General features: G+C 43.0%; 3 protein-coding genes across 3 annotated transcripts; 2 read left to right on the top strand and 1 right to left on the bottom strand.

Annotated features, from left to right (window-relative positions):
• Positions 1-493: 493 nt before the first annotated feature.
• Positions 494-1,612, bottom strand: LOC133243410 (Y-box-binding protein 1-like). The gene has a single exon (XM_061410286.1). The coding sequence runs from the start codon at positions 1,390-1,392 to the stop codon at positions 889-891; it is 504 nt and encodes a 167-aa protein (XP_061266270.1). The 5' UTR covers positions 1,393-1,612; the 3' UTR covers positions 494-888.
• A 32-nt stretch (positions 1,613-1,644) lies between these two features.
• Positions 1,645-8,721, top strand: LOC133243409 (spindlin-2-like). The gene is made up of 2 exons (XM_061410285.1): positions 1,645-1,793; positions 7,771-8,721. Exon 2 carries the CDS (start codon positions 7,773-7,775, stop codon positions 8,547-8,549), a length of 777 nt encoding a protein of 258 aa, XP_061266269.1. The 5' UTR covers positions 1,645-1,793; positions 7,771-7,772; the 3' UTR covers positions 8,550-8,721.
• Positions 8,722-21,128: 12,407 nt separating this feature from the next.
• Positions 21,129-23,249, top strand: LOC133243407 (spindlin-2). Its single transcript, XM_061410284.1, has 2 exons — positions 21,129-21,672; positions 22,299-23,249. The coding sequence occupies exon 2, from the start codon at positions 22,301-22,303 to the stop codon at positions 23,075-23,077; it is 777 nt and encodes a 258-aa protein (XP_061266268.1). The 5' UTR covers positions 21,129-21,672; positions 22,299-22,300; the 3' UTR covers positions 23,078-23,249.
• The last annotated feature ends 946 nt before the right edge of the window (positions 23,250-24,195 follow it).

Raw genomic sequence — 24,195 nt, 5'->3', positions numbered from 1 at the left:
ATAATAGGTGTGGTCCTGGTCAGACCATTAAAGATATAAGTTCAGAAGTGTGTGTTTCTGTGTGTGTGTATGTGTGTGTAGGGAAACTACCAAGGCAGATGGTATGAGGGAATTTGAATTATATAAATCTTGTAATTTATCTTCTCACCTTGCTTAAAGGGCATTTATCTTTTTCAGGGCCCAAATCTAACAATCTGTGTGCATGTTTGGACTGAGATCCTTAAGGGGACATCACCCGTAGCCCAGCCAGGGAGTCCCTGGGAGCCAGCTGAGCTGTGACTAGGCCCGGGCGGCAGAGGGCGCATCCATGACCGAGGGGTTCTCCTCCTCAGGGGCATCATTCTTCTTGGCCACAGCGACAGAAGCAGGTGTTTCAATGGGGCTCTTCCTGAACTTGCCCTCTCGGTTGGAATTCTGTCCCTGGGTGCCAGGTACTTGTTGTGGGCAGCGGTGCGGGTTTTTGGGATGGCAGGATCCATAGCGTGGAGGGTGCCTCTGTGGCAGATTGCTGCTGACTTTGTGCCCACTCTTGCTGTGCTCTGTCTCCAGCTCCTGCGAGATGCCTGGTGAGTGTCTTGGATCAGGAGTGGTGGTGCCTCAGCCCCTAGGGCAACTCAGCAGGTAGCTGGGGCCCCGACCCTGCTGAGGACGCCCCTCCTGCCTTGCGGTGGGGGCGGACCCAGGCTGCAGGTCGGACCGGGGGCCGCTGGTGGTAGCCAGGATCGATGGGTGGCGGATCACAGATGGGGCCCTGCGGGAGGGCGGGAAATGCCTCAGTCGTTGGCCTTGGGAGTGGCCAGGCAGAGGGCGTCTGAGGCCCTGGGCCGTGGTGAAGCCTTCGCCGCTGCCCTAGCGTTCATCAGCATCACCTTCTGTGCTCTTGGGACCTCATGGTGGTGGCGCATGGCTGTGGATTTTGAAGTCCTGGCAGATGCTGGTGCGGTGGGCAGTGTAGCGGCTTCCCTTCAGTGGCGCCCCGGCTGGCCCAGTCACGTTTGCAGCCTCGGTGCCCCACTCACCCTGCACCACGTCGAACTCCACCATCTCGCCGTCGTCCACACTGCCTCGGTACGTGCAGGGGTTTTTCCCGGTGATGGCCGTATGGTGAACAAACACATCTTCCTGGGTATCCTGCCTGCTGATGAAGCCGTACCCTTTCTTCTCCTTAAACCACACGACAGTGCCTAAGACCCTCTTAGAGATGACCTTCTTAGGCACCTTTCCCTTGGCGACCCCAGTGGTGGCCTTGGGGATCCCATCCCCTCTGAGGTGGCTTGTGTCTAGGGCTAGGTTCCGGTCTCCACCTCCCAAGGATGCCAGGGGTTTCCACGTGGCGTGAGAGCAGAAGGAAGCGGCCAAGTCCGTGAGGGTGGCCTCTCCCACCTCACTCATCAGGTCGTCCTTGCTCTCCTTCGTCCAAGAATCAGAGGGACATTTGTCCTTCTGGGGTTGTGGTTGCAAGGGTGGGAGGGGGCTCAGGCGGGAGGCAGGAGCCTCTCTCTTTGGGAGGTTTGTGGGTTAGGGCCAAGGGCTCTCTGGATTTAGTCCGAGAGTCTTGGAGAGGCCTGTGGCATCTCCTGGAACAACAGGCACGCGGACCGTCCAAACGATGGCTGCCATGGTGCTGGTGAGCTCTCGAGGGGTGGGGGCGGGGTGGGTTCCGGAAGTAGCTTGAGCTAGGGGGGACGTGGGGCGGGGCAAATACCCTTTGCCCCAGCCTCGCGCCACCACGTCATAGTACCTCCTGCTTCCGAGTGGAGATGGAGACACACTTGAAGCTCTAGGAAACGGCTGTGAGTACCCTCTTGCTTGTTTGAGTGGATGTGAGGAGTAGACCCACGTTCCACCCCTCTTCCTTGGTTGGGGAGATTCACATCCTTCTAAGGACACTTGCTCAATATTCTCTCACAAATCTCTGGCCCTCTTCTGACCCCTGGGGAGCCCATTGTGCGGGTCAGGCATTTTGTGTCACTTGTGGCAAGATGACAACTGCGTGGTTTGAAGACCCAATCAAAGAAACCTGCTATGGGTTTTGTCTGTTTGTTTTGTTTCCATTTCACTTCTGAAGGCTGCCAGGCCTAGAATGCTAGTGCTGAGAGGACCCTAAGGTAGCGCATGTTTATCCAGACTGGTGTTAAGATTGTGTTGACCTAAAACAAATAGACTGCCAGGGATTGCTCCACCAAAAATGAGTTTACTATAGATCAACAGAGAATTGCAGTTCAGGGTCTACAACCATAGTGAGCCATGCGCAAGCTTCCCTAAAAAGGAGAAGATAAGTCTTTGAAAGAATGGGGAGGTTAGGAAGGCTGCACTAAGCAAAGTGTCCATGGGAGACTGAGGCTTTGAAGTATGGTGGCTCTTCATTCGCTGAGCCCTGACAATCTCTATTTGGCTGAGCTCTTAGCACTCAAGAAGAGGAAGTCTTTGTTCTTCCTGCTGGGCTCTGCTGTCATGTCTGAGAGCCTTCCCTTCTGGCCTCCCAACTCCATCTTAATGGAAGTTTCTCTTTATTAATTTTTACCCTTCTCCCTTTGACTGAAATCTTTCTCTAAAAGCATCACTGGATCAAGAGTTAGATTTTTTTAAGTTTCAGCATCTTTCTACCAACCCCTGCCCACTTTCCCCCGCCCACTTCCCTTCCCCTCCTCCCCCTACCACCACGCCCCTCCCTGCTGATGCCCCCATGCCAGGAAAGACCTCTCCTGGGCATAGCATCCTTTGTTAGAGTGAAATCCAAGATTTTGGAAGCCTATTGAAGTCATTTTAGAGTAAGAAGGAGGGGCCCGAGGGAGAACTCTCAGGCACTTTTTCTCTAAAGTTCATGCTTTCAAGATCATAGACAATGGAGATCACCAGAAGCATTGTCCCCTCATCAGAGGTTTGACAGACAAAGTTTCAAGAGACGACCCTCCAGCATCCTCCTGTCAATGGTCGTTCAACAGCTAGTTGCAGTTTTGGTGCTCTCTCAGGAAGAGAGGAGTACATGTCTTTCTACTCCACCTTCTTGAGAGAAAATCATGAGCTCTCTGTTCTTACCCAGGCTTGGGATGAGGGCATGGCAACCCACTCCAGTGTTCTTGCCTGGAGAATCCTGCGGATGGAGGAGCCAGGAGGCCTACTATCCATGGGGTCCCAAAGAGTCAGACACGACTGAAATGACTTATTAGGCACACAGGCTTGAACTTTCTGTTCTGTTCAGTCGCTAGGTTGTGTCTGCCTCTCTGCAGCCCCATGGACTCCAGCACACCAGGCTTTTCTGTCCATCACTTTGCTCAAGTTCATGTCCATTGAGTCACTGATGCTATCTAACTGTCTCATCCTCTGCCAGCCCCTTCTCCTTTTGTCTTCAATCTTTCTCAGCATCAGGGTCTTTTCACATCATTTGGCCAAAGTACCAGAGCTTTAGCTTCAGCATCAATCCTTCCCATGAATATTCAGTGTGTATTTCCTTTAAGATTGATTGGCTTGATCTCCTTGCAGCCCAGGGGACTCTCAAGTGTCTTCTTAAGTGCAAAACTGCTGCTACTGCTGCTGCTACTAAGTCACTTTAGTCATGTCCGACTCTCTGTGACCTGATAGATGGTAGCCCACCAGGCTCCCCCATCCCTGGGATTCTCCAGGCAAGAACACTGGAGTGGGTTGCCACTTCCTTCTCTAATACACGAAAGTGAAAAGTGAAAGTGTTGTCACGCAGTCCTGTCCAACCCTTAGCGACCCCATGGACTGCAGCCTTACTGGCTCCTCTGTCCATGGGATTTTCCAGGCAAGAATACTGGAGTGGGGTGCCATTGCCTTCTCCAAAGTGCAAAACAAACAATATTTAAATTTATAGTAGATATGCTTTCAAAGTAGCTCATAGCTTTGGAATGGTGTAGAAACAACACGACTTCCTAACTGCCAAGGGAAGCAAAATTTAAGATGGCTTTTGTTCACGGATTAGTGGATGCAATCCTTACTGAGGCATTCTAAACTTGATGCTCTGGAAGCTAAGGCAAATCAAATCACCTTGCTGATACTTCCCCAAGGAATGCTGCTCTTAAAGTAACCGACAGTAGCCAAACCTCTGTCATGGTGCACAGGGATATTTCCCCAAATTATAACTTGGGAAAACTGGCTAGAGGGGCCTGACACTTAGCCTCAGAGAAGGGAAAGCAAGACTGGAGGGTTAAACAACTGTTGGTTTGATTAAAAGGGAAAGATCCGAGTCAGACCAAATAGCAGCACAGGTTTACTGGAGACTAAAATTCCCCCTCGGAGCCACTGTAACTTGCATTAAACTACTACTGACTGAGGGAATGATAGCATCTGTGAATCCCTATGGGTGGGGAAATACTAACAAGGGGCCAAAAAGTGCCTACCTCAGTGGATCTCAAGGTGTGAGGCCTGCTTAGCTTCGGAAAATACTGACAATCTCTTTCTCGAGAGGCAGCAAATGCGTTCTTTCAGCAATGAGTTAAAGTTGGTGTTGTATCCCAGCCTCCAGTATTTGGTGTTTTCATTTGGGGGAGTGGGGAGGGAGGGAGCAGTTCTAATAGGTGTGTGTTCTTGTTGCTCAGTCGCTAAATCATATCCAACTCTTTGTGACCCCATGGAGTGCAGCATGCCAGGCTTCCCTGTCCTTCACTCTCTCCCAGAGCTTGCTCAGATTCCTTCCAACTGAATCGGTCATGCTATCAACCCATCTCATTCTCTGTCACCCTCTTCTCCTGTTGCCTTCAATCTTTCCCAGCATCAGGGTCTTTTCCAACAGGTGCGTGGTGCTACCCTATTCTTTTCATCTGTAGCTCCCTTACTGTGTATGATGTGTATCATGCTTGTGTCAACTTAGCTATTATTAGCTGTATATCTTCTTTGAAACCACCTGGCCCACTTGTCCAAAATACACCCCAGAGAAGACCAGCTGTACTCCTCCTGGACAGTTTAAACGGCTTCAGTGAAGCATTCAGGCACTGGAAATAGGATTCCTTACAACCTCCTTCACCCTGTGGATGTGTTTAAGTCATGGTCAGTCAGAATTTGATATTACTACACTACCTAATGTTAAATGGGCAAAAAAGGACTCTGTACTGGTCCCCAATTTATCACAGTTTTAAAACAGTTTAAATTAAGTAATTTACTTTAATTTGAGGGTAATTACTTTATAATATTGTGGTGGCTTTTGCCATACATCGATATGAATCAGCCATGGGTGCACATGTGTTCCTGCATCCTGAAACCCCGTCTCACTTCCCTCCCCACCCCATCTGTCTGAGTTGTCCCAGAGCACTGGTTTTGAGTGCCCTGCTTCATGCATCAAAATTGCACTGGTTATCTATTTTGCATATGGTATTATACATGTTTCAATGTGATTCTTTCAAATCATCCCACCCTAAGCTTCTCCCACATAGTCCAAAAATTTGTTCTTTATATCTGTTTGTTTTTTGCAGCCTTGCATATAGGGTCGTCATTACAGTCTTTCTAAATTCCATATATATGCATTAATATACCATATTGGTGTTTCTCTTTCTGATGTTCTTCACTCTGTAATAGGCTCCAGTTTCATCCACCTCATTAGAAGTAATTCAAATGCATTATTTTTTATACCTGTGTAATATTCTATGGTGTATATGTACCACAATTTCCTTATCCATTCATCTGCCAGTGGACATCTAGGTTGCTTCCATGTCCTAGCTATTGTAAACAGTGCTGTGATGGACATTGGGGAACATGTGTCTCTTTCAATTCTGGTTTCCTCAGTGTGTATGCCCAGGAGTGGGATTGCTGGGTCATATGGCAGTTCTATTTCCACTTTTTTAAGGAGTTTCCACACTATTCTCTATAGTGGCTATGCCAGTTTGCATTCCTACCAACAGCGTAAGAGGGTTCCCTTTTCTCCACACCCTCTTCAGAATTTATTGTTTGTAGATGTTCAAATGGTGGCCATTCTGACCAATTTGAAAGAATAGCATTGAAACATGTACATTACCATATGTAAAATAGATGACTAGTGCGAGTTCGATGCATGAAGCAGGGCACCCAAAGCCAGTGTTCTGGGACAACATAAAGAGACAGGGTGGGGAGGGGGTGTGAGGGGATTCAGGATCAGGGAGACACATGTATACCCATGGCCGATTTATATTGATATATGGCAAAATATCATCAAAATATTGTAAACTAATTATACTCCAATTAATATAAATAAATGAATTTAAAAATAAAAGCAATTTAAGAATCTTTTTTAAATCACACAATGCCTATTCTACTTACTTGGAGCTTCAGCATCAGTCCTTCCAACGAATATTCAATATTGATTTCCTTTAGGATTGAATAGTTTGATCTCCTAACTCTCAAGAGACTTCTCCAACAGAACAAGATGCTACATCAGCTTTGGAGAAATTCTTATTATTTTATATCTGTGTAGTTGTATACCAAAAATGTCTATGTGTTATGTGATTGAATAGAGGTGTGTATTTAAGATTATGTATCTTTGAAAATGAATATCAGAAATACATAGAAAAATACATATGCACATAAATATGTATATGAATATAAAGGATTTCTGTACCCATATATATGTTTTGCATGAATTTTGTGTGTCTGAAAAAAATGTTAAGAATGTGTGGAAAATGAAGAGACATTCTAGCAGGGCAGCTGAGGGGTAGAGTTAGAGAGTCTGACGGGGTGAAGTTGGGAAGAACCTGCAGAGGAAAGGACTACCTATCATTTCCAGATATTTAAATTTGGAAGGAGAGGAGCCGCTTGGAGTGCCTCCAAGGCAAGGGATGATATATGGCAGAATAGGGTTGAGGATAAAAGGGGTCAAACTTCATTAACAAGAAACTAAGATCCCAGTCCTGTACAGAAAGAGGGAGGAAAATACAGCATCAATAGCACTGATGGAGGCATATGTCTCAGAGGGGGCCATCACCACCAACAAGGAGGCAGAATACAGCTCTGAAAACACCACTACCTCCTCACCTACCCGAGCCCCACCCTCTTGAATTAGCTCCTCCCTAAAGGATCCGCCCATCCCAAGCACTCAACTCATCCCCTGCCTATCCTGCTTGCACACAGACTCACTGTAAAGGAAGCTGCGAGGTGTCCAATTTGCACACGTGAAGCCTGAGATCCCGGCGGTGGACGCCAGGAAAAGAAAGGCCATTGGTGGGCACCGGGACAGAGAAGGGGGTTGGGATGGATTCCTGCCAGAGATAAGGGGTGGAGCAGGCACCGGTGAGGCTAAGGTGGGAAGTGGGAGTGCAATGGTCAATAGGAAAGGGGCATAGCGTTAGGAAGCAGGCAAGATATTGAAGATGAGCTCAGGGAGCCAAGGACACTGGGGGCCAAGAAAGCGAGTGGAGGTAGAAAGGGGGCATGTGAGTAGCAGACTACTGGGGCATTCTGAGCAGGACCGACAGTGAGTGAGGGCATGTGGGTCAGGGCTGTGGAGGGATAGGAGTTCTGCAGGGGATTCAGAATGGGTGTCAGTGGTGGTGACAGAGGCTGAGGTCTCTGAACAAGGACGTAGGCTGCCCCCTCCTGCAGAGTTCCTAAACCTAGGCAGCACCACTGCTGCTGCCGCTGTCGCTGCCGCCTTTCACCACAGCCTCAGGGAACCTAGAAGGAAGAGCACTTTCAGGCACACAGCCAGGATTTCCAGCATTACTGCCAGGCTCATGGGGAAATTTTAGGCACTGGCGCGGGGCACATGGAGACGTCGCTGTCGGCAGAACTTCACCTTATGGCATATTCAATGTTTCTCTCTTATCTTCTCTCCTACTGCTGCAGACATGAAAACCCCCAACTCACAGGAGGCCGAAGGCCAGCAAACTAGGGTTGTTTCACGAAAAGCCACTGGATCTGCAAATATGATGAAGAAAAAAGCTTCGCAAAAGAAGCAGAGAGGCAGAACTTCGTCCCTGCCCTGCAGTAACATTGTGGGCTGCAGAATTTCACATGGATGGAAGGAAGGTGATGAACCCATCACTCAGTGGAAAGGAACTGTTCTGGATCAAGTGCCTATAAATCCTTGCCTTTATCTGATAAAATATGATGGAATTGACTGTGTATATGGACTGGAACTTAACAGAGATGAAAGAGTTTTGTCTCTTAAAATTCTTTCTGATAGGGTGACATCAACTCAAGTCAGTGATGCAAACCTTGCAAATACTATAATTGGTAAATCTGTGAAACATATGTTTGAGGATAAGCATGGTTCTAAGGATGAATGGAGAGGAATGGTCTTAGCCCAAGCACCGATCATGAAAGCCTGGTTTTATATTACCTATGAGAAAGATCCTGTCTTGTACACATACCAACTTCTAGATGATTATAAAGAAGGACATCTCCATATCATACCAGAGTCCAATGAGTCCCCTCTCGCAGAAATGGAGCCAGGAGAAGTTGTATATGGTCTGATAGGTAAACATGTGGAATATACCAAAGAAGATGGCTCCAAACAGATCGGAATAGTCATTCACCAAATTGAAGCTAAACCCTCTGTGTGTTTCATCAAGTTTGATGATGATTTCCATATCTATGTCTATGATTTGATGAAAATGTCCTAACTGTCAGGGTAAACTTTGCCACATTTGTACAAACAAATGCATACTTTGTAGGCATGCAAGATAATGTTACTTTTCAGTGTATTGAAAGCTTTAGGGTCCATGTTGATTCAACATCTTTTCCATCATAACTATTGTCTTATTCTAACAAATAAAGATGTATGTGGTCATGAAATGCTGTGTAAGGAATTTTTCATGTTGAAAAGGTTGGGTGTGTTTAGTGGATGGAACATAAAAGGAAGGAGCAGCTGTAAAATTCAGGCTGTGAATAAATTGCACTACTATCATAATCAGACAAACAAAAATATTGTAAAGTAATTAGCTTCCAATTAAAATAAATAAATTTATATTTAAAAAAGAAAAGACGAATAAAAATGGAATAGGACTTAGCTGGTTTGGGTTAGGGAGAGGAGAGGAGAATGAACTAGAGATGGGCTGTGGGGGAAAGGAAAAGGGAAGGTGGCTGCTTAAGAAAGGATGTGGGAAGGGGCTGGGAATGGAGAGGCTCCTAAGGGGAGGGTGACCTAAGAGTGGGAGGCAGCCAACTGGAAGAGGGTGAAGAATAACAGGGAGAGTGAAATCTTGGGGCTAAGAGGAAAAACGGACAGGATAAATTGAGTAAAGAGGGACACAAAGATGTTTAGAAGAGGTCCAGAGCAAGGGAGAGAAAGAAAAGTTGGCAGAGATCAGGGGAGAGACTAAAGGGACACTCCAGAAGGGAAGGGACACTGAGGAAGGAGGAATTCTAAGAAGAAAGACTGACAGAGGGAGTGAGAATAGAGAAAAAAAGGGTATGAGGTGTGGAGCCTATGAAAGATGGAAAGACCCAAGAAAACTAGGCCCTCTGGCAGTATCCAAGTTGCCCTCCCTAGCTCTGTGCACAAAGGATGTGGCAACAAACAAACCACATGGATTGGAGCTTCCCTAGAGGGGGATTTTGACAGGACAGTCTCAAAAGTTAAGCAGGAACCAAGCTGATGCTGGGAGGGATTGGGGGCAGGAGGAGAAGGGGACGACAGCGCATGAGATGGCTGGATGGCATCACTGATTGGATGGACGTGAGTCTCAGTGAACTCCGGGAGATGGTGATGGACAGGGAGGCCTGGCGTGCTGCGATTCATGGGGTTGCAAAGAGCCGGACACGACTGAGCAACTGATCTGATCTGATCTGATTTGAAGTTTATACTTAAAAGACTTGTATTATATCAGGGACATCATGCCACACCTGCTGAGCAGAGCCCAGCCCTCAGCTTAAACACACTGCATGGTGCTCCATAGCAGAGGGGCTGTGGGCAGTTTCCTCGTAGTTTCCAGAGGACCCAGGAGCAAGAAATCTCAGACCTGAAGTTCTTGGTTTACTTCCCCTACACTGAATAAACAATTTTTTCAGGAATGAGTTAGTGGAGTTCTCAGAACATAAGAGATGTGCCACCTTGCATTTGGAAAGCATTTTATCCAGAAAAATGGAAACTTGCTCGACCCAGATATTGCACTCATCTCACTGCTCTTCATCCTCCGGGGCTATGCCTTGTGTCCTTACAGAAGAGAAGCAACAAAGGATTGAGCTTAAGGTTTCTCTCCAGGGCATGGGGAATACTTGACTGCCCGTGCTTCTCTCAGCCCCTGCCTGAAACCACAGGTATCCCACCCCTGTCCCCCTGCCTGTGCTTCACCAGATGGAGGTCTGCTGCCTCCAGAAACCCCATTCTGGCAATATCCCAACAAAACCAGTGCCTACTGACCCTTCACAGTACCTCCTGACTAGTCTTGCCCACTTCAAGCACACAGGGAACTGTGCTGGAAATGTGTGCAGCTCTATTTCCAGGTGAGATAGGTGGCATGGGCAGTTTAGCAGGGAGATGTGACTTTGTATAACTAAGTCCTTCGACTGTATGTGCCACATAGGTGGATGGTGGGAAGAGGGTGTGGTAATTCGCAATAAATTCCCTCTGAGGTATGGTGTCCCAATACATGGGTCTTTGTCCTTCTCTTTCTTTCCTTCTCCCAGTTCAGCTGTGGGAAAAGCTTCAAAACTCTCTCTGGTTTTCCCACTACACACCCTTCACTGCCTTCAAAGAAACAATTCTGGTGTCTCTCTTTTGGCCATTAACTCCAGGCATAGCAGGTAGAGGAGGAGGCAGGGAGCTTCCCAGAGTGGAAAGAAGTTGGTAATTCCAGTTCATTCTCTCCACCCAACATGATCTGAAGCTGTTTGCCTCAAGAATTCCACAAGACAAGCCCACCTCACCAGAGCAAGGATAGGTTTTCTTTCATACATCACATAATTCAGTCTAGCAAACACCTGCAGGCCACTCATGGGCCAGTTTCAGCCCACTGTCATATTTTGGTTGATCTTCATATTTTTATCATTCTCCATTTTAAAATTAGCTATATAGACATTTGGGGGATTTCACATTTCAAAAATCCACATTCTTGGCTTGCCTGAGAAAACAAAACGATAGACCAAGGGTTGGGGCCCGCATTCCAACAAGGACACAAGCAGTTGACTCTGAGGAAGGGCTCAGCCCATTTTAAACTCAGAATACTCTCTTGCATGGGCCATGGCCCCAGATGGCCTGCTTTATGCTAATAAAATGCCCATATATCCCCTGGAAGCATTTCCATTGGTAGCTTAGCCCTCCATTGGCTTACTTTAACCCCATTTGCTTTTTATTTTAGTTGCTTTATCTTCATCTCACAAATACTTACTTCAGGGTGGCTCTCTGCCAGGCAGTCTTCTAGACAGGAGCTTAGGATACAGTCATAAAAAGATAAAGTAATCTTACCCTCATGGAACTTTCATTGTAGTGTAGGAGACAGACAGTAGCCAAGAGACAAAAAGTAAAATATAAAGTATTTTCACACTGATAAATGTTAAGAAAGAAAAAATAAAGCAAAGAATGGGGGAACTGGAATTCCAGGGAGGAGGCTGAAATTGGATAGATAGGAAGTCCAGAGAGAGCCTCACTGAGAGCACAGTTTTTGAGTAAAGATCTGAAGGCATTGAGAGGACTAGCCCTGTGGTTGTCTAGGGAAGGAGCATTCCAACAAGAGGGACAACAAGTGCTAAGGCCCAAGGCAAGAGTAGGCCTGACATATTCAAGCCATATTGAGAATACCAACATGGCTGGAACTGAGTGAGCAAGGTAGAGAATACCAAGGAAGAGAGCTCAGAGAAGTGATGCAGATCTGGGAGAAGAATGGAATTTGAGTTTTACGCTGTGTGTGATGGGGAACCATTCAGTATTTTCAGCAGAGGCCATTATTTATTGTGGCAACACTCAAGAGTAGTTTGTAATGTGGTGCAGACTGAAAATGTGAGATCATTTTGTGACTTTTTCAATAATCCAGGTAACAGATATGGTTTAAAGCAGTCTGGCATCCCTATGTATAATGTGAAATTTGTCTTGTTTTTATGATCGTTTAGTTGCTAAGTCTTGTGTGACTCTTTTGAGACCCCCATGGACTATAGCCTATCAGGATTCTCTGTCCATGGTGTTTCCCATACAAGAACACTGGAATGGGTTGCCATTTCCATCTCCAGGGGACCTTTCCAATCCAGGAATCATACCCACATCTCCTACATTGGCAGGAGATTCTTTACCCCTGAGCTACCAGGAAAGCCCAAAATTGGTCTATCTCACTATATTTTACAGTATAGTGTAGCATGCCCAATTTGCCCTTTAGACAAGACATCTGCTTGAAGGGAAATGTAAGAGGTGTCACTTACAATACTAGGTTTCCTGATACCCTTGAGCCACACAATTTCCCAGGTGAAAGAATAGATAAAGCATTTGGGCTCTTCCTTCCTTAAATTGAGTATATAATGCTGATGAAGTGAGAATTAGAAACTGTCCAAGAAAGCCTGTATACATTCCTACTTTTGCTTCACCTCCTTGGAACATTCCCTCGTCCTTCTATTGTAACCAGATAAGAACTAATAGTCGCTCTCGTGATAATGCGCAGAAGGTACCCCCAACAGAGTTTATCATTGGTTTAAATCAGTTAGTAAAGAATTTAACATAACTGACTCTTCAAAAGGAGGCGGGTTTTGGACAGGTCTTGAATTTTCTTATTAGTAAAAGTGCCTATAGTAATGTAGCATTGTTGTAAGTACATTGCCTAGATAACATTCCATCCTCCTTCCCCAAGCCCAGATGATATTTTCCTTTCTGAGTTAAAATGGATGTAGATATGGTACTTGTGATTAATTACTAATGGGAGTCACACAATCAGTCTTGGTTTGAGTATGCATTACATTTAAAGGAATACTGTCAGAATCTCCCAACCCTTTCCTCCAGGTTATTACCAGAGGCACCTACAAACATTTGGAATACCAAAGGTTTCCTTTCATGTCTTAGAGATGACAATACATCCTCTAATTATCCAGGTCCTCTATTTATCTTGAAGAAATAATGCCAGGCCATGGCATATCTATAATGGTTGCTCCTTCCCTTGCAGATTGAAATTGTTCCACAGCTCAACATAATGTTTGGGTTGAGGTTCCAAAAGACAAATAAATAAAGCCCCTTTTCTCCTTGCAAGTTTTTAACCATTTGAAGGACAGGCACAATAATGACACAAATGGAGGTCAAAATATTTCCTTTATAATTGATAAAGCTGGCTTGGAGGACATGCTTAGCTCAGAGGCCACAAGTACTTCCTCATACTTCACGCAATTACAGGCAAAGCTGGATACAACTGCAAGTCTCCCTGATAGGGACAAGTGTCACTTGCCTACAAAGTTTACTCTGTCTTAAAGTTGATTAGATTGTGCCTAAAAGAGATAACTACAATAAACAACTCAAAAGGTTTCTCATATATCCATCCTATCAAACTCACATTATAGAAGTTATTGGGAGCTGTGAAGCAAGGGGAATGAGGGTCTGCAAAAATAACTTGCATTTTATTTTCAAAAAATAATATTTCTTTTTACTGAGATATATAATTGGCATATAATATTTAGTCTCAGGTGTGCAATATTTTGATTTTGCATATATTGCAAAATGATTACAGTAGTCCAGTTAATATTCATCATTCATAGTTTTCCTTGTGATGAGAATTTTTAAGCTCTATTCCCTTAGCAGCTTTCAATATGCAATAAAATATTATTAACTAGAGTCACATTGCTGTACATTATGTCTATATGACACATAACTGGAAGTTTGTACGTATTGACTCCTTTCATCCATCTCACCCAACATTTCTTGCCTTGTACTGTTAATATGTTGTACAACATACCTGGGCATAATTTGCAATGTGTTATAGTTTAAAGAATTAATGTTTCAGTGTGGCTTTAATGTCATTTTTAACATCAATTTGAGAGGATTCTGAAATAAGCCATGAACCACCTAGTTCACTCATTAAAGAAAAAACAGTAAGTATTGAAGGAAGGCTCTCACAAAATATGGGCATGACTCCTCTGACTCCCCTGTAATCTTCTTGTATCCATCATGAAGGGAAAGAAGTGCACAACTAGTTGACTAAAAGAGTGGCTAATGAACCCACAGGCTTAAAAAAGAATAAAGTGTAGGTAGAGGAAAACTCTTCTATTAAATCACTTTAAAATGTTGGATGAAATATGACAGCTCTCCTTTTAAATTTATAGCTGAACTTTAAAGATTGTGAGAAAAACCCCAGAACCAATGATGAAGAACAAACTGAAAACAAAAGCAGTAAGCATATGACTTGATGCTTTGGCAGATAGGGAGAGAAATGTGTTATCTCAGTAACTAAAGGATTTAGCGTAGAATATAAAACCTGGTGGCTCAGAGGTTAAAGCTTTTGCCTGGAATACAGGAGACCCGGGTTCGATCCCTGAGTCAGGAAGATCCCCTGGAGAAGGAAAATGGCAACCTACTCCAGTACTCTTGCCTGGAGAATCCCATGGAGGGAGGAGCCTGGTAGGCTACAGTGCATGGGGTCACAAAGAGTTGGACACAACTGAGCAAAAAGTAATAATAATAATAATAATAAAACCTTAAGCCTGATTAAATTGAGTGTTGGGAATGAAGATCTCCTTGCTTTCCTTTCAATTCTCAACATAATAGCTGGAGTGAGATTTTAAAAATATAATTGAGATTATATCACCTCGCTTAAAATTCTCCAAAAGCTTCCTATTACAGTTGACATACAACCCAATCTCCTTGCTTTACCCTGCAAGCTCTAGATCATGAATTCTCAACCAGAATGATATTGCCCACAAAGGGGAAGAAACTGACTCTCTGTTTGGGAGGTGAAAAAGAAAATCTTAGCTTTAGAATGGTTTATGGCCTTCCAAAGCTCAACTGTATCTGAAAAAAATCTTATTCTTTAGAATTCAATTACTCTCACTGGGTTTTCTCAGATATAGCATGAGCAAGATTGACATTGAGTTTATAGAAATATACAAGGTGTATGCAAGATCAGTGTTACAAAATACTAGCAAAAATAATGGCTGTAACTGGAAGGTTTTCAAATCATTGCTCATTTCTGAAGTCATATGTTGAGAAGTGACCTATGTGAGCCTATTGGCTGCCATTGAAGGCCTTTATATATTGTCCTCTATGTCCTTGTATATAACTTGGGCTTTGAGCATTAAATAAAAATAGTATTTATTTAATTCTACAAAACTTATTCAGCATATCATTTATTATGTCAAATGATGAAAAGAAAAAATGTCAATAATATATGAATGAACATCTAACAGCTAGTTAAAACTTATTTTCTCATATGAAGTAAAAGTTAAAAGTCAAATCCACTGAAAATACTTTTAAGAAATGTAAGAGCTAGAACAAATAATTTCACAATTTGTATGGAAATACAGAAAACCTCGAATAGCCAAAGCTATCTTGAGAAAGAAGAATGGAACTGGAGGAATCAACCTACCTGACTTCAGGCTCTACTACAAAGCCACAGTTATCAAGACAGTATGGTACTGGCACAAAGACAGAAATATAGATCAATGGAACAAAATAGAAAGCCCAGAGATAAATCCACACACATATGGACACCTTATCTTTGACAAAGGAGGCAAGAATATACAATGGATTAAAGTCAATCTCTTTAACAAGTGGTGCTGGGAAATCTGGTCAACCACTTGTAAAAGAATGAAACTAGAACACTTTCTAACACCATACACAAAAATAAACTCAAAATGGTTTAAAGATCTCAACGTCAGACCAGAAACTATAAAACTCCTAGAGGAGAACATAGGCAAAACACTCTCTGAGATACATCACAGCAGGATCCTCTATGACCCACCTCCCAGAATATTGGAAATAAAAGCAAAAGTAAACAAATGGGACCTAATTAAACTTAAAAGCTTCTGCACATCAAAGGAAACTATCAACAAGGTGAAAAGACAACCTTCAGAATGGGAGAAAATAATAGCAAATGAAGCAACTGACAAACAACTAATCTCAAAAATATACAAGCAACTCCTACAGCTCAACTCCAGAAAAATAAATGACCCAATCAAAAAATGGGCCAAAGAACTAAATAGACATTTCTCCCAAGAAGACATACAGATGGCTAACAAACACATGAAAAGATGCTCAACATCACTCATTATCAGAGAAATGCAAATCAAAACCACAATGAGGTACCATTTCACGCCAGTCAGAATGGCTGAGATCCAAAAGTCTACAAGCAATAAATGCTGGAGAGGGTGTGGAGAAAAGGGAAACCTCTTACACTGTTGGTGGGAATGCAAACTAGTACAGCCACTATGGAGAACAGTGTGGAGATTCCTTAAAAAACTGGAAATAGAACTGCCTTATGATCCAGCAATCCCACTGCTGGGCATACACACTGAGGAAATCAGAAGGGAAAGAGACACATGTACCCCAATGTTAATTGCAGCACTGTTTATAATAACCAGGACATGGAAGCAACCTAGATGTCCATCAGCAGATGAATGGATAAAGAAAGCAGTGGTACATATACACAATGGAGTATTACTCAGCCATTAAAAAGAATACATTTGAATCAGTTCTAATGAGGTGGATGAAACTAGAGCCTATTATACAGAGTGAAGTAAGCCAGAAAGAAAAACACCAATACAGTATACTAACACATATATATGGAATTTAGAAAGATGCTAACAATAACCCTGTGTACGAGACAGCAAAAGAGACACTGATGTATAGAACAGTCTTATGGACTCTGTGGAAGAGGGAGAGGGTGGGAAGATTTGGGAGAATGGCATTGAAACATGTATAATATCATGTAGGAAATGAGTTGCCAGTCCAGGTTCGATGCACGATACTGGATGCTTGGGGCTGGTGCACTGGGATGACACAGAGGGATGGTATGGGGAGGGGGGAGGGAGGAGGGTTCGGGATGGGGAACACATGTATACCTGTGGTGGATTCATTTTGATATTTGGCAAAACTAATACAATATTGTAAAGTTTAAAAATAAAATAAAATTTAAAAAAAATGTAAAATTTCAAGTGTTCTGATTGTCTAGAAAAATAAGATTTGAAGTATTTTGTAAAGTTTGATTATACTGATATAAATATATATATAGCTAATTTGCAGATTTTATACATTATAATTCATGTAAGTAAATAAATTCCATTAAGCCAATCAAAAAATATAAAGTTACATGCTAAGAGTTTGCAAATTTCAAATTTAACTTCTACCTTCAAATTTTATTTATTCTTAACCCTACATAAGACTTACTATTTTTTATGTATGAGTGTATTTTTATGTGTAAAACACAGATGCACATACATTTATTAAACAGACTCTGCCATTTCAGATACCTTACATTTAAAGTATTGTTATTATTAAAACCCAGACTCAAATTGCTTTACTTATTCAGAAGTTTCTTATCTCATAACTTGGAGTCAGAACTAGGACTCCAGGAATGGTATGATCAGAAGCTAAATGAAATGACAAAGAGCTCAGAGTATTTTCATTTCCTCCTAAGCCATATTCAATGTGCTGGTTTTGTCCTCAGGCTGGTTACTGATTCCAACGGTCATATATAGAAATAGCATTGCCCTAAAGAAGAAAAGGAAACACCATTTTCTGTTTCCCTTAAGAATATTTTTTTTTTTTCCTCAGAAGTACCTCATCATGTTTAATTGGCCAAGATTAGATCATATGCCAAATGCTAAGCCAACCACTTGCAGGGGGAGTAGCATTACCATGAATAGCGTAGAGTAAAATTTTAGAGTGGGATGAATGTTGGGAAATCAGTGGCCATGACCACCTATAGGTACCTAATGTGTCATTAGGACAACAGTCTCCCTCTTTTGCCTAGTTTTGCTGTGGTCTTTTCTCTGTGCAGCTTTGTCCTCAGTCTCCAGACCATTGTAGGGTAAACTGAGCAGCTCGATCTTCATATCCTCTCAGGTTCACTCATGTCCAGTGGACAAGATCATTTACTTCACACCCAGCAGTTTGTGCAAAAATAGCATTGTGCTTCATTGACTCTGACTAGGTTGTATACCTAGTCATAAAACAGTCACTTGGACAGTATTTCAGTGCTCTGAAAGGTCAGACTTAGGTTGTTCCCAAGAGGAAGAAGGACATATTATTACCAGAAAAAGTGTGATTGAATGCTAGGCTGCAAAGTGTTACAATTCAACACATTTTGCTGCGTATCATCCCTATGAATCATTCTTGCTATATATACATGTTAAAATATATCTCCATTGTGTCAAATGTTATGCAGTCCTAAAACAGAATGAAACTGGGTCATTTGCACAGACATGGATGGACCTAGAGACTGTCATACAGAGTGAAGTCAAAAAGAGAAAAAAAAATATTAACACATCTATGTGGAATCAATAAAAATGGTATAGATCATTTTATTTGCAAAACAGAAATAGATATACAGATACAGAGAGCAAATGTATGGATACCAAAGGGGAGAAAGGAGGCTTGGATGAGTTGGGAGATTGAGATTGACATATATAACTATTGATACTATATATAAAATAGATAACTAATGACAACCTATTGTATAAGTCAGGGAACTCCACTCAGTGCTCTGTGGTGACCTAAATGGGAAGGAAATAAAAAAAAAGAGGGCATATCTGTATATGAATAGCTGATTCACTTTGCTGTACAGTAGAAACTAACAACATTGCAAAACAACTATATCCCCATACAAATTTTAAAAATTGTAGAAAATTAAATTCAACCTACAGTGACAGCAAGCAGATAAGCAGAGGAGGCAGTAAGTAAGTGTGGGATTGTGGGATAAACAAGGGGGCATGAGGAAAGTTAAGGATTTGGATTTGTTCACTATCATCACTGTGGGTATGGTTTCATGGATGTATGCCTGTGTCAAACTCATCAAATTGTACACTTTAAAAATGAAAGTTTATTGTACGTCATTATACCTCAATAAAGCTCTTAAAATTTATTAATAAAAATGGAAAGGAGGAAAATTTTTTAAAAGCCTCCATGCATTCTTTCATCAATTACCAGTGAAATGTGAATTGTTACCATCTATTTTGAAAACATCCTTGTAAGAATAACTGCTTTTTTTTTAAATTTTAAGACAATAGACTATTGATTTTTGAAATTTAAATAAATTGGAAAGAAAATGTGTGCCCTTTTGTTTCTTCTTTTTAACAACATATTTGTGAGATTCATTCAAATTGTTGCATGCAGTTGTAGTTTACTCATTCTCAATCCTGTATGATAGTCCATTGTATGAATGGATATACCACAAATATGCCATCTACCATTTATGAAAATTTGGGTGATTTCCAGTGTGGAGCTATTATAAATAGTTGATATGAAAAGTAAGATGATAGGAAATAATTTCCCAACCAAGATATGGAGGACAACAGGTCCAAGAGACAGAGAATTTGGTGGATGTTTTCCCACTGAGGAAGTTTAACCACTCTAGAGGAAACTGCTGAAAGGCTTATATCAGAAGAGGTTATGACACCCTATTGAAGCTAAGGATAATTGGAATCCAAAGTCCTGGCAAATCCCATTAATTTTTGGTTGGGACTCCAAGGAATAAAAGTTAGCCAGAAATAAACTCTCCCATGAACTAAAGCATGTCTGAAATTTGCTTTCTATTAAAAAATTTGTATGAACTTTTATTTGCATCAGTTTTAGATATGAATTTTTTCATAATCGATATTAATATTTTATACTTTGATAATTGAATCAAATTTTTATTGATCTTTCCTTTTTAGTAATTATTTGAGCTTTGTTGCTTTGTTAACATTCAATCTATCATTGATTCAGATATTATATGTATTTAATAACCACTAAACATTGAGTTTGTTTAGTTGGTTTTGAGTTAGTTTGTTGCATTTTACATTTTAATAAATCTATTGATATTAGAATAAATTTAGTATAAAATTTTTCCTTCACATTTTTAAAGAATCATTCCAGCATTCCTTAAAGAATAATTCTTCATTGATTCTCCATCATTTTATCTAATTGGTTCTTATAAACTTATTTTTTCCTGAAGCTCTCTTTTCTGATAGACTAAATTACCAGCTATTGTGGAAACATAATCCCAATGTTCAGTAATGGGAGAAATTAAATTGTGGCCCCTGTAAAACTGAGTTTCATCGACCAAAGGCCATACATGCAGTAGGTGCTCAATAAATATTTGATGAATGAATAAGAGAAATAATGGTTTTCAGAATATTTAATATTTTAAGAAAATGCATAATCAATAAGGAAAAAAACCAGAGTATTAACTTGCCTATGCAAAGTGATCTTAGTTTTGTAAGATCCTAGAAAAAAATGACAAAACAAATAATGAGTGGTAGTATATGGCTGGGAACCCTAGGGAATGAGAGCTAGAATTGCAGCTGATTATTTTCTTCATATCAATTTTCCAAGAGTTCCACAATGTTAACATTGTGGAGGAAATTCATTTGCAATAGAGTAAAAGTAAAAGAAAGGGGACTTAAGAATGGGAGAGGGAGAGGGAGAGGGTGGGAAGATTTGGGAGAATGGCATTGAAACATGTAAAATATCATGTACGAAACGAGATGCCAGTCCAGGTTCGATGCACGATACTGGATGCTTGGGGCTAGTGCACCCAGAGGGATGGTATGGGGAGGGAGGAGGGAGGAGGGTTCAGGATGGGGAACACATGTATACCTGTGGCGGATTCATTTTGATATTTGGCAAAACTAATACAATTATGTAAAGTTTAAAAATAAAATAAAATTTAAAAAAAAAAAAAAAAGAAATCAAGTCCAACCAGTAAGTCCAACCAGTAAGGTTGTTCTAGTGGTAAAGAGACTGCCAGCTAATGCAGGAGTTCCAAACTTTGGTCGGGAAGGCAGTCCGAAATGGCAACTGACTCTAGTATTTTTGCCCGGAAAACTCCATTGACAGAGCAGTCTGGTGGGCTACAATCCATGGGGACTCACACACCACTGAGCTCACATACTTACTTACAAGGAAAGCTTACATAGAGATTGGGTCAAGATGGCAGACTGAGCACATTTCTCCCTTTCTACCAAAAATCCTTGTAAATGATAGGAAAGGCACATTTTAGTATGAAAAATAACTACATAAGTGCACTGGGGGAAAGTAAAGACAAATTCCTAGTAGATGGAAAGCAGATGAAACAGGGATGCTTACGGGATGGAGGTGGAGGTGCACAGGAGAAACAGGACCCTGAAACGGGGAGGAAAGAGGAGGGGGCAATAGGGAGAAGGATTACAGGCCCAGCTGCTTCAGATTTGGAAAAGGGGCGGGATCGGGAGACAAGTAGCACCTCCCATGCTCAGAGCAGCGGTGGGCTTAAGAGTTGAGGTGGGGCAGGCGGTGTTTGGCAGGAAGGGGAGGCTTCTCTCCTGGCAGGAAGCTGCGCTACGGAAAAAGGGAGGAGACTACTGCACCAGTAGCGGCTGGTGGGATCCCGATGTCGCAGAGGGGCAGCCGCCACCAAGAAAGAGGCGGAGGGCCTCAGAACAGAGTGCTGAAGACACCGCCGCCATCCTCCTCTCCTACTCCTCCGCCCTTCTGAAAGAGCTCCTCGACTAAGGATCCTCCCCTCCCAGCTGTTGCAAGCACCCAGCTCATCACCTGCCTATCCTGCTTGCAAACAGACTCACTGTAAAGGAAGCTGCGAGGTGTCCAATTTGCACACGTGAAGCCTGAGATCCCGGCGGTGGACGCCAGGAAAGGAAAGGCCATTGGTGGGCGCCGGGACAGAGAAGGGGTTTGGGATGGATTCCTGCCAGAGATAAGGGGTGGAGGCAGGCGCCGGGTGAGGCTAGGGTGGGAAGGGGGAGTGCAAGGGCAGTAGGAAAGGGGCATAGCGTTAGGAAGCCGGCAAGATATTGAAGATGAGCACAGGGAGCCGAGGGCACTGGGGGCCAAGAAAGCGAGTGGAGGTAGACAGGGGGCATGTGAGTAGCAGACTACTGGGATGTTCTGAGCAGGACCGACAGTGAGTGAGGGCATGTGGGTCAGGGCTGTGGAGGGATATGGGGTTTTGCAGGGGATTCAGAGTGGGTGTCAGTGGCGGTGACAGAGGCTGAGGTCTCTGAACAAGGACGTAGGCTGCCCCCTCCTGCAGAGTTCCTAAACCTAGGCAGCACCGCTGCTGCTGCCGCTGTCGCTGCCGCCTTTCACCACAGCCTCAGGGAACCTAGAAGGAAGAGCACTTTCAGGCACACAGCCAGGATTTCCAGCATTACTGCCAGGCTCATGGGGAAATTTTAGGCACTGGCGCGGGGCACATGGAGACGTCGCTGTCGGCAGAACTTCACCTTATGGCATATTCAATGTTTCTCTCTTATCTTCTCTCCTCCTCCGGCAGACATGAAAACCCCCATCTCACAGGAGGCCGAAGGCCAGCAAACCAGGGCTGTTGCAGGAAAGGCCACTGGGTCTGCAAACATGATGAAGAAAAAAGCCTCCCAAAAGAAGCAGAGAGGCAGACCTTCGTCCCAGCCCCGCAGGAACATTGTGGGCTGCAGAATTTCACATGGATGGAAGGAAGGTGATGAACCAATCACTCAGTGGAAAGGAACTGTTCTGGATCAGGTGCCTATAAATCCTTCTCTTTATCTGGTGAAATATGATGGAATTGACTGTGTCTATGGACTGGAACTTCACAGAGATGAAAGAGTTTTGTCTCTTAAAATTCTTTCTGACAGGGTGGCATCAACTCAAGTCAGTGATGCAAACCTTGCAAATACCATAATTGGTAAAGCTGTGGAACATATGTTTGAGGATGAGCATGGTTCTAAGGATGAATGGAGAGGAATGGTCTTAGCCCAAGCACCGATCATGAAAGCCTGGTTTTATATTACCTATGAGAAAGACCCTGTCTTGTACATGTACCAACTTCTAGATGATTATAAAGAAGGAGACCTCCGTATCATGCCAGAGTCCAATGAGTCTCCTCTCGCAGAAAGGGAGCCAGGAGGAGTTGTAGATGGTCTGATAGGTAAACATGTGGAATATACCAAAGAAGATGGCTCCAAACGGATTGGAATGGTCATTCACCAAGTGGAAGCCAAACCCTCTGTTTATTTCATCAAGTTTGATGATGATTTCCATATCTATGTCTATGATTTGGTGAAAAAGTCCTAACTGTCAGGATAAACTTTGCCACATTTGTGAAAACAAATGCGTACTTTGTAGACATGCAAGATAATGTTACTTTTCAGTGTATTGAAAGCTTTAGGGTCCATGTTGATTCAACATCTTTGCCAGCATAAGTATTGTCTTGTTCTAAGAAATACAAATGTATGTGGTCATGAAATGCTGTGTAAGGAATTTTTCATGTTGAAAAGGTTGGGTGTGTTTGGTGGATGGAACATAAAAGGAAGGAGCAGCTGTAACATTTAGGCTGTGAATAAATTTCAGCTACTATCATAATCAGCCAAATAAAAATGAAATAGGACTTAGCTGGTTTGGGCTAGGGAGAGGAGAGGAGAATGAACTAGAGATGGGCTGTGGGGGAAAGGAAAAGGGAAGGTGGCTGCTTAAGAAAGGATGTGGGAAGGGGCTGGGAATGGAGAGGCTCCTAAGGGGAGGGTGACCTAAGAGTGCGAGGCAGCCAACTGGAAGAGGGTGAAGAATAACAGGGAGAGTGAAATCTTGGGGCTAAGAGGAAAAACGGACAGGATAAATTGAGTAAAGAGGGACACAAAGATGTTTAGAAGAGGTCCAGAGCAAGGGAGAGAAAGAAAAGTTGGCAGAGATCAGGGGAGAGACTAAAGGGACACTCCAGAAGGGAAGGGACACTGAGGAAGGAGGAATTCTAAGAAGAAAGACTGACAGAGGGAGTGAGAATAGAGAAAAAAAGGGTATGAGGTGTGGAGCCTATGAAAGATGGAAAGACCCAAGAAAACTAGGCCCTCTGGCAGTATCCAAGTTGCCCTCCCTAGCTCTGTGCACAAAGGATGTGGCAACAAACAAACCACATGGATTGGAGCTTCCCTAGAGGGGGATTTTGACAGGACAGTCTCAAAAGTTAAGCAGGAACCAAGCTGATGCTGGGAGGGATTGGGGGCAGGAGGAGAAGGGGACGACAGCGCATGAGATGGCTGGATGGCATCACTGATTGGATGGACGTGAGTCTCAGTGAACTCCGGGAGATGGTGATGGACAGGGAGGCCTGGCGTGCTGCGATTCATGGGGTTGCAAAGAGCCGGACACGACTGAGCAACTGATCTGATCTGATCTGATTTGAAGTTTATACTTAA

Source organism: Bos javanicus, chromosome X (genome assembly GCF_032452875.1).
Source record: "Bos javanicus breed banteng chromosome X, ARS-OSU_banteng_1.0, whole genome shotgun sequence".
NCBI classification, from domain to species: Eukaryota; Metazoa; Chordata; class Mammalia; order Artiodactyla; family Bovidae; genus Bos; species Bos javanicus.
This window is presented reverse-complemented; position numbering and strand designations above follow the sequence as displayed.